We start from the raw sequence: 15,784 nt of genomic DNA, 5'->3' as shown, positions 1-15,784 counted from the left end.
CGGTTCTAGGGTGCTTTTTAGGGTCTTTCAGCTCATTGTTTTGGTTTTATGTCTCTCGGCTTTTACTGTTTTGGTTCACTGTCACTGCTCTTATCAACTCCAGCTTCAGCCCCAGTAGGCATTTTTTTCAGCTAAAAAGCTCTGATAAACTCACTGCATGCCCAGCACCAAATGGCCGACAGATAATATTAGCAGCTAGTTGGTGAACAATGTGATCATTTAGCAACTAAAGGGGAAAAAAATCTGTTAATACTGCTTTAAAGCCATATCCTGATGTCTTGAATTGCTTGTAATTGATAACCATCAAAGTCACAAACAACCCTCTCTGATCACCGCGGTTTAATAGGACCCAGAGAAGGGTCAGTGGTTGTAGGAGGTTTAGGGGCTCTAATTATACTGTACATAGCTAGGATGCTGTGTGTGTGTTGGTATGACATGCCAGGTTTCACTGTGGTGGAGCATCAGGGCTGCCCCCCATGCTAATCTTCCTGACCACCTCTAACCTATCCTCACCCAATCCCATTCCACACCACCTCATCCCTGGCTAATCCATGACTAATCAAGCTTCACCCCCTGGGGGGTTTCCTCCCTTACCCTCTCCTTAAATTTTAAACCCATCATCTGCTCCATTAGAGACCACCCCACCCTTTTTTTTCCCACAAGTGTTTATGTTAGTGTCTTCTGACCAGCATGGCTCCCAGGGTCTGATCAAATTTACCAAGATAACACCTACAACCAACATCCCCCAGGTAAGGCAGTAAGGAGAAGGAGCACGGGACTGGAGAGTGATATCACAGGAAATATGAACATTAAGTGGGAGTGCAACACATATGAGTGAAAAAAGTAAATGAACCAATGTTTTTCATCCTGTGCCATATGCGCTGGCATCCTTGTCTGACATCCTTGGATGCATATTTTTTGTTATTCCTGAATTTGCACTAATCACATGTTCAGATTATGGCAACACAATCAACAAGTCCTGACAATCTTCTATAGAGCTCAGGAACCAGCAAAACAACAACAATTTGTGCAGTCCACAAGCTTTCGGCTGAGAAAAGTGGGCCATGGGTGATCTTTGTTTTTTCTTTCTTGGCCATGCTGCCCACACTCAAAAAATACCAACCCAATAACCAAGTCAATCAAAGTGTGAATAGCACAGTTCTTTGATTGTCCAGACATTAGCAATGATTGCCTGATTGTTCGGACCTAGAGCCTATAGGAAAACATATATTTTTGCAGTGCCAGTGTGTTACCCAGTCTGAAGGGATTAGATTGAATGATTATTGTTGAATGTAAACAAAGACAAAGAAATCACAAATTTCCTTAGCTTTGCCTGTGCCAATTTCCCCAGTTGAATGATTTTATCTTGGTTTGAAGTGGGTCTGTTTTTTAAATTCCATTAAGTGATTTTGGCTACTAGGAGACAGAATGATGTGCAACCGACACCAACCTGGATGCTATCATAAAAAAAAAAAAAAAAAAAAAAAACAGCTCCCTTAGTTAGCAGGCACAGAGCAACGTTACCTTTCAGTCACTTTTTCATTTTGTTGTGTTTCATTCACATGAGGAATATAAGTCCATTTATCTCTCGCTCTTCTAGACCTCTGTTTTAGTCTCTGGCAGCTCCTGAGGGAAAATATCTGTCTCTTATTCTCACTAAAAGTTTGATGTCTTTTCACCAGCAAGCCAGTAACTGCTTTGGTCTGCCTGCTGTTTGCTGCTCGGCTGGTTGTCTACAGCGGGTTGATAGAGGCTTGCCTGGTGAAAACAGCCTTGGTTTTTGATGAAAGCGAGTGAGACCATTCAATAAATATCTAGGCCACAAAACAATAAACTAAAAGAGGCTGAAAAGTGGCCAAGATCTGCAAAATTGGGTGATAATTCTCTGTGGGTCTGTTATAAGAGCAACCATGACACAGTTATTTGATTTAATGTTAACATAAAGTAGAATATTATTATTTTTGAAACATATTCTTATGTTTATCTTGTCCTACTCACACCCACAGATTTAGAAGACTTTTTAACATCTCACAGCAGGTGAAACACAAGTGTAAATAATAAAATAAATGATGGCTGAATTCCATTTAGCTGCTTTGGTTTTTGGGTCCTGGTATTTTTGCATGTTGGCTCACTGTCACACTGTCATGTCTTACTGGGACACTTGAATAGAACAGTGTCATCGTTAATGTTGTTAGTAAGACCTGTGCTTTTTCCTATTATCACAAGTCAAAATGTGAAAGGACTATTTTTTGCTTGAAAAACTGAGATTGATGCAGCCCCAAAAACAAAGTGCACCAAAACATACTTAGTGTGACCACACCCCTAAAGTTAAAGTATCAGCCTGAACAAACACCTCCACTCAATGCCCCATCCTTAGCAGCACTCCAGCCCTCATCCTGGACCTCACCAAACATTTAGAGAAGTACAATACAACAGAACAGGCAACCCTTTGTCATCATCAGCATGGGGCCTCTCTCCCTCTCTCCCTGATCAGTGAGCTGCAACAGCAGTGTCGGACTGACCATCAGGCATATCGGGACAAATCCCGGCGGGCTGCGTAAGTCCAAGGTTGAATTTCTTTCCCAATCCAACCCTGTGAAGCAGGGAGAATCATTTCCATTCAACCTTTTGTAGTTTTTAAATCATTTTTCATCTTAATTTTAGTCAGGTGACTGATGAATGTTATCTGTTAACGGTTAAGCCATTTTTGATGTCTTAAATTGAAAGAATTAAAGAATTTGAACATGTCATAACAAATGAAAACATATTGATGATAGGGATCCAAATCAAGGACAACTCACTTGAATTCAAGTTTCAATCAGTAGCTGTTAGCTTAGAGGTATAAAACTGAGAAAGTTTTTGTTGAAAGGTTTGTTATGGGGCTGATACTCGGTTACAGAGATGAACATTATTATTGGTCAACAACACCAACCAACCAACAAGTCAAGTCAAAAATTAAAAATATATTGTGTGTAAAATAGAATCAGTATTCTTCCTCTCCTGTTATGTGTATGTAAATCAGTGATTAGTCAAATATGCTGTCGGATTAAAGGGCAGTAAATTTATATTTTTACCATCGCCAAGGAGTTTATGTTTTCACCTCTGTCTGTTTTTTGGTTGGTTTGTTTGTGCGTTCGTCAGCAGGATTACACAAAAAGTGCTGAACCGATTTGCACCGAACTTGGTGGAGGGATGGGGCATGGGCCAGGGAATAGCCCATTACATTTTGGGGCAGACCTGAATCAATTATTATGAGTTTGAATCGTTTTCTCTGAAGTCTGTTGTTTGTTGTTTCACGTTGGCCTTGGCAGAGTTTTGCACTCTCTCAGTGCATTTCTAGTTTGTTGGTGTGATTGTTGGTTTGTTTGTTTGTCATTAGGATGACGCAAAACGTACTGAACCGATTTGCACTGAACTTGGTGGAGGGATGGGGAATGGGCCGGGAAGAGCCCATCCCATTTTGATGCAGATCCAGTTAAAGGGGGAAATCCAGGAATTTTTTCTCACTTCCCTTAACATTCCAATTCTCGTCTCCCTCTGGTTCGATAACACCTACTATTAACACCTTAATAGCCAACCATTTGGTGGAGACAAATGACTAACTTTCAGGGATGTTTTATGGTCATTCTCTCTCACACTATTTTGAATTTGCCATGTAGCCGAAAAAGTATGTGTGTATTTGTGAATAAATATTTTATGTCCAGTAGGAGACGAAGGAGGAATGCTTCGCCTCAATGTCTTTATAAAGAAACTTCCCTGCTAGAAGTGCCTGTACAATGTTTTCTGGACTAATTTATTTTATTTTTAAATGGTATTTTTTGGATATCTCATCACAAGCCTCAATATTAGCAGAGACCTATATGATGTTTAGATGATCAATGTTTGCTCTTTTTAATTAAATCATGGTGGGATTGTTAAGGTGCTTTCCTTTTGATATTTCTGGTGTATTAGCTGGGGAAGACTACATAGCAACAGGAAAAGGAGACAGAGGGTAATTGACAAAAAAGTTTTTGCAACTGCAGCATTGTGAATGATGCACTGAATTCTAAATCGGTGTGTCTGTGTGTGTTGGTGAGCTTGACAGCTGTTTATATAGTGTGACGAGAGACCAAGAGACCACAAATTTGATCCAGAGAACACACACAGATGGGAGGAGAGAGAGGAAAGGAGGTGAAGGAAGAGGAGGAGGAGGAGGGAGGAGTAGTGAACTAACTAACTCTCTAATCTGCCTGCCCAAGAGAAGAGGGGAGAGAAAATCAAGTCGGCTATGATGCGGATGCCAGAGGAGGGGGAGTCAGTAATTACACAGGGAGAGAGGAGGGGAGAGAGAGGAAAAAGAGAGAGATGTCAGGGAGCTAGAAACAGAGTCAGAGACAGAGACAGACCGAGAAAGCGAGGACATAACAAGAGAGGAGAAGAAATGTGAAGAAACACCAGAGAGGACAGTAAGAGGCTAAAAAAAGTCATCCCTTGAATATTTTTTTGTGGCAATGGATCTCTTAAAGTACTGAGGTTTACTTGCGAACACTCTGTAGGATTCTGCATGTGCAAGTAGTACGGTGTGCTTCCTCTTGAGCTAGAAACAGAGCACCTGTCTTGGCTATATGCCTGTTTGCACTCGTGTAGTATTTTGTGGCCACAGTTAAAAGGATCGGTGTGCATCAGTGTGTATTCGGACACAGCTATGAGACACAGAGAGAGGATGGGAGCCCTTCGACTCTCCCTTGCTCTTTTCTTCCTCCTCTCCTCTCCCGTACAAGCCCAGTGGTTTCGTTTAATCTGGGGTAGCTCTAAAACCAGCTCCAACTCTTCTTCTACCTCTGTTCCTCCCTCCATCACCTCTCCATCCATCACCTCCCCTGGCCCCTCTGACAGCCCATGGACAACAGAGCTGGTGGGTAAGGAGGACAGGGTGACTGGAGTGTTAATCTCTGGCCATAGCACTGCAAAACCTGGGATGGTACATCCAGAGGAGAACGCAGGTGGAGGCAGCAAAACCCGGTCCCAATACAAACCACTGAAACACTGGAAGAGTGGTGAGTGTTACGGGGTGTTGAAGAGAATAGGCATTAAGAGTTTTATCATTACTTCAAATTTTTCTTCTTAGATCTCTCATTAGCATTAAAAATCTAACTCAGGGTTGGTTTCAGTTGCTTCATATTTAGTATTAGAGAGTTGCTTGCAACCAAAAAGTGATGTTCTCTGATGTAAACTATCCAGCATTACTTGCTAAAAGAGCAAAGATTTATGAAAGGTCAGAAAAATGGACATTATGTGTGGAGCAGAAATGTCTTTTTATCATATTGTTTTCTATCTTGTTCATAATCTCTCAGGTTCACTGGATTAGACCATTCAGTGACAATGAAAAAAAATGCCCTTAAACATGCATTAATTTATTTTTTGGTCACTTGGTAGCAGCAGAAATAACTAGTAAACACAACATTGGCATATTTTTACCTATTAAAGTCAATATGAGGAACTTCCTAGCAAACCGTTGCAAATCCAGTAGACACAAGCAAACATTAGCATTAGTTTATCAGTGGTTTTTGATTGAAAACAGCTGCCTGTTAAGAGCTTGGAGAGTGAATCAAAACATTAAAGTTGCAGCACGCAAAATCAAAACAGTGAGCCAAGGGACGCTCAAATTCTGGAGCTGAAGGGGTCTGCAGAGTTGGTAATCCTGTAATTCTCTCTGGGTTTGTCATTATGAGCCACCCCTCTCACAGTACACATAGTGGATTGACCATTGTTAATATGAAGATATCGATTAGTGCAGCTTTAAGCAAGTCATTTAACCCAGTATTCGGTATGAAATTTTAAATAACCAAAACGCAGAGCAATTGCCACTTGTAAATATCAGTAAAGAAAATTGTGATTTTAACTGTCAATCAGGTAATTCTTCTTTCTAAATGTGTGGGGGTTGTACCTGTGTTAACATGTGATTTAAGGGAAACTGTGTTAGAGGTTAGAACTTTTACTCTCTAAGATCCTGTTCTTTAGTGTAAGTGGTCCACCACATTCACTAACCTTAGATTGCCTGTCATTGGTTCAGTATGTCATGTTGATGGCTCAGTGGTTCAGTCCCTGACCTACACTAGCTAATCTTCAAATTAAGTCTTATTTTTGTTCTTGAACATTTTCCAATTATGTCCCAGTGTGTCTCATGAAGCGGGACAGAAGCCTGTTTTGTTGTCTTTAGTATGCTGGTATGTGATACGGTAGTACCCGAATGTGCTCTGCACAACATCTGTTGGGGTCTGAGAAACCTAGAGGACAAAAAGGCAGGTAGCCTTTGTGTGGCATGCCAGGGTCAAGGTGGATTTAAAAGGTTATATATGGCAACGCTGAGGGGGTAGTTAATATCGGTATTATAATTCTCCACAAGAGAATTCCTCATGCCTAACTGAGACCTGGGTAACTCAACTCTCTAACCATCGGCTTATGGAATAAATCGAGGATTTACTAATTGAGGGTTTGGACCTGGTCATGGTAGTTTTAAATCAGTGCACCAATTAATAAATGTGGTATTTTTTTTTTGTTATCTTGTATAAACAAAGTAGTTGTTAAATCTGGTCATTGACAACACAGAAACAGCTTAAGTAACCTAGTCCTGCTAAAAGATAACTAGCCTAGCTTAGGAAAGTAGAAGTAGCTGCCGTGTCAGCTTTTGGCTCTTGTGGAAGCAATAATTTGGTGTGGTTAAACTACTTTTAAATCACATCTCTACGTGTATTCAATTGTAAATTCATTTAATTTGTACAATAATTATAAAAAAAACGGTACATGGAAAGCTGAAAGGACAGTTTATCCATGGTCTACGCCAATGATTTTTATTGTAAAATAATCTGTCTCAAAAGACAAAAAAAAAATGAAGGCATTATATCTTTTTCATCTGTTATACTATCTGCCCATTCAGCCTGAAAACTTTACACCCTTTTAAGGCCTTGCTACAGCTTTTCCACTGCCTTGTAGGACACTGTTGGTCAAAACAATGTTGATTATAGTAGCTTGTGGGGCAGAAAGTAAATACAATGAGCTACAAGAGCTAATTTCAACAGTGTTTTAAACACATTGTTAAAATTAAGAATGATAATCTGGTACAATAAGACTAGCATATTGTCTATTTTTAGCAGGGGACTGACTCCCCAAAACTGTCCCGAGACATTTTTAGTTCTGCTGCCCTTTCTCACAAACCATTATACTTGACCCCTGTCTTTTTCTTCTTTTTTGGCCAACTTGGACCTTGAGAACTCTTGGTAGCAGCAACAGTGTGAACATAGTCCTCCTGTATCTTGAAATGGCTACAGTCCAAGCTATGACTGGTACTCACCACAAGGTCTCTGCTGCCAAGTCAGTCAGACCAGATTCCAACAGTAAGGTTGGCATATTTTCAAATGTATGTCTCCCAGGGCAGGAATGAAAAGTTACAGTGGCCACTAGTCAACATGCTGGTTGTCACTTCAGCTCTCTCAGAACAGCGGTTTTCCATTTCCTTCATTACAGAGCACTTATGACTGCACATCTGGATTGGGGGTGTGAGGGTTTGGTGTGTGTGTGTCTGTGTGTGTGTGTGTGTGTGTGTGTGTGTGTGTGTGTGTGTGTGTGTGTGTGTGTGTGTGTGTGTGTTTTGTCTTGTCATATCTTGAATGCCTGCCTGACCACCTGTGTTTCAACAATAAATATGTAAATGTAAAGAAGTCCACTTGTAGTGGTCTGAGTGATGCACAGAAGCACGCCCTTCACACACACCTTCACAAATACTTACACACTAAACCCTCTAATCAGGTATGTTTCCAGTTGGTCAGGCTGATGAATTAGAGAGCCCCAAATGTTGGCCTGTCTGGTCAGGGGTTTGTGTGTGTTCATGTGGGTGAGATGTGTGTTTGATGTGTGTTCAAGTGTATGCAAATGCATCTATCTGTGTGTGTGTGTGTGTGTGTGTGTGAGTGTGTGTATGTGAATGGCAAAGATATAGGTAGCAGGGGTGAGCCTGGCTGGAATGCTGAGGTGAGAGTTTGTCGCTACGGGAGACAGGCTCCATAGTGGGGGGAGTCAAGGGAATGTGAAACCATCTCATCACATACACACTAAGTACTCTAATTATCGGCCGTTGGGCGTGCATTTCTGTTTTGGAGGATTATGTCCATGTAAGGCAGGGCAGCGAGGCGCAGACGGACTCTGGATCAAATCAAGTCAAATTAGAGGCATGTCACGACGATTCAGAAGTAGCTCTCTTCCTTCCTCTAATTTGGTGACCGAACCAGCAACACACAGGTAGCAGAGTTTGAAAGGGGGTTCAGACATCTGCCAGAACACCTACTGTGCACCTCTAAAGTAAGCTACAACTATAGGTGGATGTTTCAGTCAAGTGATCCCACTGTCAAGAAAAACTATTTTGCAGTGTTAAAATAACAGGCAGGGAAAAGAAATCTAGAAACAGTAATCTAGTGTCTTCTATCAGCTGAACTCACTGAACAATGAAACGCTGCCAGGGCAGCAAGATTATTTGCTTATAACAACTCCTAAAACATGTGTCTCTGACCAGTTCTGCAGGTAATTTTGATGACTATAACTTCAGAATTGGGAATCAAACTAAAAAGTCACATGAGAACAAATAGAGACACCCAGCATTACACATTACATCAAAAATGTAAGGAAAGGGCTGTCTTTTTCAGCTGTTCTCCACCTGTTACTCTTTCTTTGTTTCCATTTGCACATTTTTACATTGTTTTCTTTCTATGTCTCTTTCAGAGCGAGGCTCGGGAGGTCATCTGGACCTGACTGAGTTAATTGGCGTACCCCTCCCTCCCTCAGTCTCTTTCACTCCTGGCTATGAGGGTTTTCCAGCCTACAACTTCGGGCCTGAAGCCAACATCGGTCGGCTCACCAAGACCTTCGTGCCAGGGTCATTCTACAAGGACTTTGCCATCATTGTCACGGTAACGCTTGAGAATGAATTCTTCAACCTTTTAAACCTCCATCATGCCGTCATTAAGGTTTTTAAAGGGGTCACCATGGCTCTGAATACAGTGGTCAAGAGACACAACAATGGTGCCTATCTACTGTCAAATCATACCTAAGTGCATTGCAGGAGTTTATTTTAAAGTAAAACAGCTAAAGGTCAGCTAGTGCCTCCCCGTGTCACCACCTTGTGGAATTCTGATGATAAAGCAAGACTAATATATAGGTCCTAGTTTTTCTCCTAGCCTTTCGTGATATTCATGGAAACTTTAATATTGGCTGGTTAAAATAAACACAGAATGGAATGTATTGTCTCTATTTGTAATGGGACTTCTGTGGACTATTGTATATTTATAAATTTATGTCTTATAATGCAAGCGCTTTACAGAAGCAGTAAGTTTTAGTGACCTCCGACATCTTCTGCCTTGCCTTTACTCCAGGTGCGTCCAGCCAGCCAAAGAGGAGGCATACTCTTTGCCATCACTGATGCCCGTCAAAAGGTGGTGGAGCTGGGTTTGGCCCTCACTGCAGTTCGTGGGGGCCTCCAGAGCATCTTATTGTACTACACTGATAGTGAGCAAGCCTCCCATAGCCACAAAGCCGCAGCCTTCAGTGTCCCAGATATGACAGACCAGTGGACACGGTTTACGGTGAGCATCATATATGGTACAGTGTATGTAATATGACAAATTATAGAGATGCAGTTTAGCCAGCTGGAACTGGGTTTTTATTAAATCTGTTCATGCGCTGCGTCAGTGATAGAACTGTAAAATTTTCATTTAATGCATTTTTTTCTTTGCATATTTTCAGTTCTATGATTGCCAAAATCATCATCTCTTCAAGTAATTTTATTCTTGAAAAAGAAAGTGAAAAACAATTTGCCAGTGCAGTATGATTATTTCACTTGGTTACTGTGCAAGTCAATTTAATTCAATGAGAATTACAGGTATGTGCCATTTTTTTGAATGCTGTAATTCCTTCTCCTGAGTTGTTAAAAAAACTTTTAAAAAACACATTTGAAAAGGGCCATTGTCCGGTTAAAATACTTCACTTTGTTTCTTATAAAACACTTATGCAACATTGATTGAAATAAATTGTCAAAAGATTATCATCACACCCCTGTAGTTTTAAAACACTGTTTATAAAGTATGTTGAAGGTCTATGTGTTGTATTAATTGGTAGTTTTTTTTTTCATTACAATATGTTCAAGTGGTAGAACTCCTTAGTGTCCCTCAAGTGTTTATTACAAGTGTTTATTAACGTTTTTCATTTTTGCTGGGTATTCAAGACCGGCTTAAAATCAAGATACCACAGTTAAATAATTGCAGGCTTGATAGAGCGACTGTTCTGGGATCAAGCATATTTACTTCCGAAGCGCCCGGATCGGCTATTCCTGACCTCCCCGGAAGGGTGGAATTTAAAAGATAATTTCTCTCCAGGATGGATAATGTCTTCACAGTTATTAAATTTGCACAGATAATGAAATCACAGCTCTACAGTAAATTTCTAAGAGATACAGGAAAAAAAAATCCTTTTTTGAAGGGTGTATTTGCTCTGCCTGTCAGGTGGTGGTGGAGCATGATGAGGTGCGTCTCTACATGGACTGTGGAGAGGCAGAGAGGGCTACTTTCCATCGGAGGCCAGAAAGACTCACTTTTTCTCACAACTCAGGCATCTTTGTAGCTAATGCAGGAAGCACAGGGCTTGTCAAATTTGTGGTAAGTGAATAACATTTGTATCTGTAGGTGTGTCTGTGGTTGTGTGTTTGTTTCTAGTGGAAGACCAGGAGTTTTTCTTTTATGGACAGCTGCAAAAAGAGCGGCTGCCTGTGTCAATATCAGTGTGCAGTTGATCTGTGCTGTGGGCCTCAGGATTACATTTGTTGGTGTGTGTGCGTAGGTGTGTGCACGTGTGTTCTGGCCTCTCATTACCATGTAAAAGAGCTGAAATATCGTCTGCCCTCAGTCTGTCTCCTCTGGATACTTCCAAGCATTCAGTCTGCTGGAAAAGTCTGTGTACTGACCGTTTGGCTTTTTCTCTGTGTATTTTGAAGGTTGTTGAGTATGCAACGAGCACAATATGAAAATGACTTCCTTAAGCGTTGTCCCTGTTACCAGGACAATACTATTCAGGCCTATCAACCAGAAAAATGACGGATGAAAACTGCATGAAAAAATGAATGTGAGAGTTTTCTTCATGTTCCCCTTTGTATTTATAAGGTTGTAGCCAATACCAGACATCTACAGTGCAGATAGAATAATACATCAAAAATGTAATGCTCCATCCAAAGGTAACAAGATCTCCCTACCAGCATCTAACTCCCAGTACAACCACACCTTTTTACACTTAGGTTTCTGTGGCATTTCGGATCTTAAACAAATGAGATATAACACTTTAATTAGTGAGGGTAGCTGCCAGGCTAGTTGTTTCCCCCTGTTTCCAGTCTTTACCCCAAGCTAAGCTAAGCTATGCTAGCTGTCTCCTTGCTCTAGCTTTATATTTAATGGAGACATATGCGAGTTGCACTGATGTGAAACTCCTACACTTTAACAACTATTTTAACTAAGTATGATTTTGCAAGAGCATGGCCTATTTACACTCACTGAGCACTTTATTAGGAACACCTCTGCACTTGCTTATTCATGCAATTCTCCAATCAGCCAATCATGTAGCTGCAGTGCAATGCAAAACATCATGCAGGTACATGTCAGGAGCTTCAGTTAATGGTCACATCAAACATCAGAATGGGGAAAAATGCTGATCTCCTGGTATTTTCATGTACAACAGTCTCTAGTTTACTCAGAACGGTGCAGAAATAAAAAAAACTCCCAGTTAGCAGCAGTTCTGCAGACAGAAACACCTTGTTGATGAAAGAGGTCAGAGGAGAATGGCTAGACTGGTTGGAGCTGACAGAAAGGCTACAGGAACTCAGATAACCACTCTTCACAACTGTAATGAATAAAAAAGCATCTCAGAATGCACAACACGAGACGACCTTGTGTTGGATGATATACAACAGCAGAAGACCACGTCAGGTTCCACTCCTCACAGCCAAGAACAGAAATCTGAGGCTGCAGTGGGCACAGGCTGCATCAAAACTGGAAAGATGAAGACTGGAAAAAACACCTGGTCTGATGAATCTGAATTTCTGCTGAGGCAGCAGATGGTAGGATCAGAATTAGGCATCAACAGCATGAATCCATGGACCCAACCTGCCTTGTATCAACAGTCCAGGCTGATGGTGGAGTTGTGATAATGTGGGGAATGTTTTTCTTGGCACACTTTGAATGCCGGAGCCTGTCTGAGTGTTGTTTTTGACCATGTGCCTCCCTTTATGGCCACAATTTACCTTCTTCTAATGGCTACTTCCATATCATGTCACAAAGCAAAAGTTGTCTGTAACTGGTTTAATGAACTTGACAATGAGTTCAGTGAACTTTAGGGGCCTCCCCAGTCACCAGATCTGAATCCATTAAAAACACCATTGAGATGTGGATAACAGGAGATTGTCAGAATGAATGTAGAGCTGCAGAAATTATGTGATGTAATCTTATCAACATGGACCAGAATCTCAAGGGAACGTTTCCAACATCCTGTGGAATCCATGACATGAAGGACTGAGGCTATTTTGAGGGCAAAGGGAGGCCCTACCCAGTATTAGTATGGTGTTCCTAATAAACTGCTTGCGGAGTGGGCATTTGAGTGTACCTAGAAAGTATTTACATGACATTATTTTGGAGAGAATTTACGTCATCTGTCATTCCATTAATGACACCTGTTTGAACTGGAGCCAGTCAGTCATCAGTGTTCTGAGCTTTTCCAGCTAGCTAGCGAGCAAAGCAAAGTTTGATGCCTGGCCATGCAAGACTAATACATCTCTAACACAGTCTGGATCTGTATAGAGCCAAGTCTAAACAGGTTCAAAATTTCATGACCACCTGTGTTGGCTCTGTTACAAATTTTGCTGGATAAAACTATGAAGATTAGAGACAGAGAGGAAGAAAAAAGGGAGGATGAAGCAAGAAGAGAGAAGAAGAAGGTCGGTATGTGGAAGGGAGGAGAGAACGGAGGAGTAAATCAATGGTAGATGAGGAGGTCGGAGATGTCACCAAGGTTGACATATGGTCAAGGCTTAGTTGTGGTTTGATCGAGGGCTTGACTCAGGCCTTTGCTGCCAAGTCTTTCAAGTGTGATAGTGTAGTAAGGTTAAACTTGAAGCAACATTCAGATTGGGAGCAAAACCTGTTTGTGTGTTTGTAATTTAAAGAAATATGTGTGAAATGGTAGTCCAGGGTCTCTTAGGCATAAATCAATTGGCATGACAACATACTTTATATTAGTCAGTAAGAGTAAGGACTGAACCCCAAGAGTTAAATTCTAAAACTCTCTGCACACTGATACTACTATGGGAGTCAATGTCAGTCCATTTTCAACCCAACACTACTCTCAAAAGACAAATCTATGCTATGTTCAGTTTAGCCTGACGTTCTGTACGGGTTATCTGAGGCATACCCACAGAATATGTGCATGCTCAGCTGCAGTCAGGTCAAGTCTGAAATATCTGGGTCACTATGTGTGTGTGTGTGTGTGTGTATGTGTGTATGTGTGTGTGTGTGTGTGTGTGTGTGTGTGTGTGTGTGTGTGTGTGTGTGTGTGTGTGTGTGTGTGTGTGTGTGTGTGTGTGTGTGTATCTGTGTGTGTGTTTCTGTGTGTTCTTAGTATGTGTCTCTGTGTGTGTCCTTGTTATCTTGAGCTTCAAAGGAGAACAGTCATGGGATGGGGCACTTTTTAGTCAGAATGTGTTTGTATGTGAATGTTGTAAATGTTGACCAAAGGAATTAACATCTCTCTCCATGTTATATAACCATATAAACCAGTACCATTACTACCAGGCAGTGAGTTTGAGTGTTGTGCATGTTTGGAAATCTGGTCTCTATGGTGACTGTACTGCATTGTGTGTGTGGTGCTCCTCTCTTTATAAAGAGAACAAAAGACTGACATATTTTGTTTTTGGCTAAACTCTCTAAGACAAAACTAATAATAGCTTCAAAATTTTAGAATTTGAGAATTTTAGACCTGAAAAAAATGTAGTTAGTCAAATTATTTTTGAAATATTATGACAGTGTTCGGAAAAATTATAACATTTTTTGTTGTGTCTTTTTTGAAAGGCCTTTACAGGAAAAATCCTCCTTAAAACATTTTTATTTTAATGTATTACTATAAATTTCCCATTACCACAAACATATACACATAATTTAAAAATTTACCAGTTTCCCCACTTACAAGAGCAATAAAACATTTGGAGCTACGACACTTGTTATGCACAAAACCTTCCTTGGATTTTGGCAAATGTAGGAAATGACTACCTATGGCTGTGGATGTATACACGGCAGGATGAGGCAAAGTGCCCCAGAATGTTCCGAACATCAAATTTGGAAGATACTTAACAGTGTGAGGGTATTTAGGTTAAGATGAAAGTGTTTCCATCCTAAGAGTAATTTGAAACATTCAGGAGTAGCCCGGTTCTGTTACCTGAGTCATCATAATTCAGATAACACAGTGTTTACGTGAAGGTAACAATTTTTAAAGTGCATGTGAACAGTCCCTCCTTTACTCTGTCTATCCAGGGCTCCATCCAGCAGCTGGTGATAAAAGATGACCCTCGGGCAGCTGAGGAGCAGTGTGAAGATGATGATCCTTATGTGAGGCACAGAAACGCGCACACACACACACACACACACACACACACACACACACACACACACACACACACACAGACACAGACAATCGCAGTAGTGCGTTCATATAGCAGAGGTGATTGCCAAGCAGACAGACAGATGCCACTGTTTAAGACAAAACACAAACCATTTAACCAAAGCATTTCTTCAAAGAAAAACTAGATTTAGTAAATGTACGGAGGGATTCGTTTTCTTTATATGGGGCTTTTAAAACACACTTTTTATTGATAATTTTAATGCTAATTGCTGGATTAAAAGATTCTGGGATCAGAACAGAAAAAGATATACATCTACAATTAAAAACACCCCTGAAAATTTCCCATAACTTATCAGAAGGATGTCATCAAAACACTCACTCACTCTCACACATACAAACACACACACACACACACACACACACACACACACACACACACACACACACACACACACACACACACACACACACACTGACTGAAACAGGAGTATCTGCCAGGAACAGTTTAAGGAATTGTATATACTGTAAAATAGGCATATGAATCAACAGCATCCCCTAGTGGTCAAAAGACTTGAATGAAAAAAGAGAAGACGTTATTGATGATTGGTCTGCTGATCCTCTTGCCTACCAAGTGCTAAGAACAATGGCGCAGTCTCTTACCACATGGCTTTCCTTGTAGATTGAAAATGTTTATGTGAAAAACACATTTTGAGTAACTGCTCTAAAAGTCATTAAAGCCCCCATAATCTTATGGTTGTGGCTTTTCTTTGCCGACCTTCACAAGTGACATTATGCTTATTTAATGACCTTGGTGCTTTTTTCATCTCTGGACCACTATGTCAGATGTGCATTTGACGGTGATGGAGAAATAGAAATGTCTCCATCCAGACAAAACCTACTAAACTACAGGCCTAGTTTTTTCCTCCACTATATGATAATCGGCGTGATCCAGCATTTACATTGATAGGTCCAATGAGTGTATTTTACCAGTGATCTGACAACTTTTAATCGTTTCATGCCACGTGTAAGTAAATGTCATACAAGGAACTTTATACATTGTGTATTTAAAGTAATTAATTATCTAATTGGTTACTTAAATAATTGATTA

At 40.6% G+C, this 15,784-nt stretch overlaps 1 protein-coding gene across 5 annotated transcripts in view; it reads left to right on the top strand.

Annotated features, from left to right (window-relative positions):
• The window catches only part of col15a1b (collagen, type XV, alpha 1b), a 58,034-nt gene that overhangs the window by 17,780 nt on the left and 24,470 nt on the right, over window positions 1–15,784 (top strand). For 3 of the 5 annotated variants that reach the window (XM_040143349.1, XM_040143347.1, XM_040143348.1), the window contains exons 1-5: window positions 4,305–5,036; window positions 8,752–8,939; window positions 9,402–9,611; window positions 10,527–10,679; window positions 14,589–14,663. In XM_040143349.1, the coding sequence (XP_039999283.1) occupies window positions 4,685–5,036; window positions 8,752–8,939; window positions 9,402–9,611; window positions 10,527–10,679; window positions 14,589–14,663 (978 nt within the window). In that variant the 5' untranslated portion in view covers window positions 4,305–4,684. Of the gene's footprint in view, window positions 1–4,303; window positions 5,037–8,751; window positions 8,940–9,401; window positions 9,612–10,526; window positions 10,680–14,588; window positions 14,664–15,784 lie in introns of those variants that run through there. The other 2 variants (XM_040143346.1, XM_040143350.1) reach the window with 2 other exon arrangements.

Source organism: Xiphias gladius, chromosome 14 (genome assembly GCF_016859285.1).
Source record: "Xiphias gladius isolate SHS-SW01 ecotype Sanya breed wild chromosome 14, ASM1685928v1, whole genome shotgun sequence".
NCBI lineage: Eukaryota > Metazoa > Chordata > Actinopteri > Istiophoriformes > Xiphiidae > Xiphias > Xiphias gladius.
The sequence above is the reverse complement of the archived record's forward strand: the minus strand, read 5'-3'. Positions and strand labels throughout refer to the sequence as shown.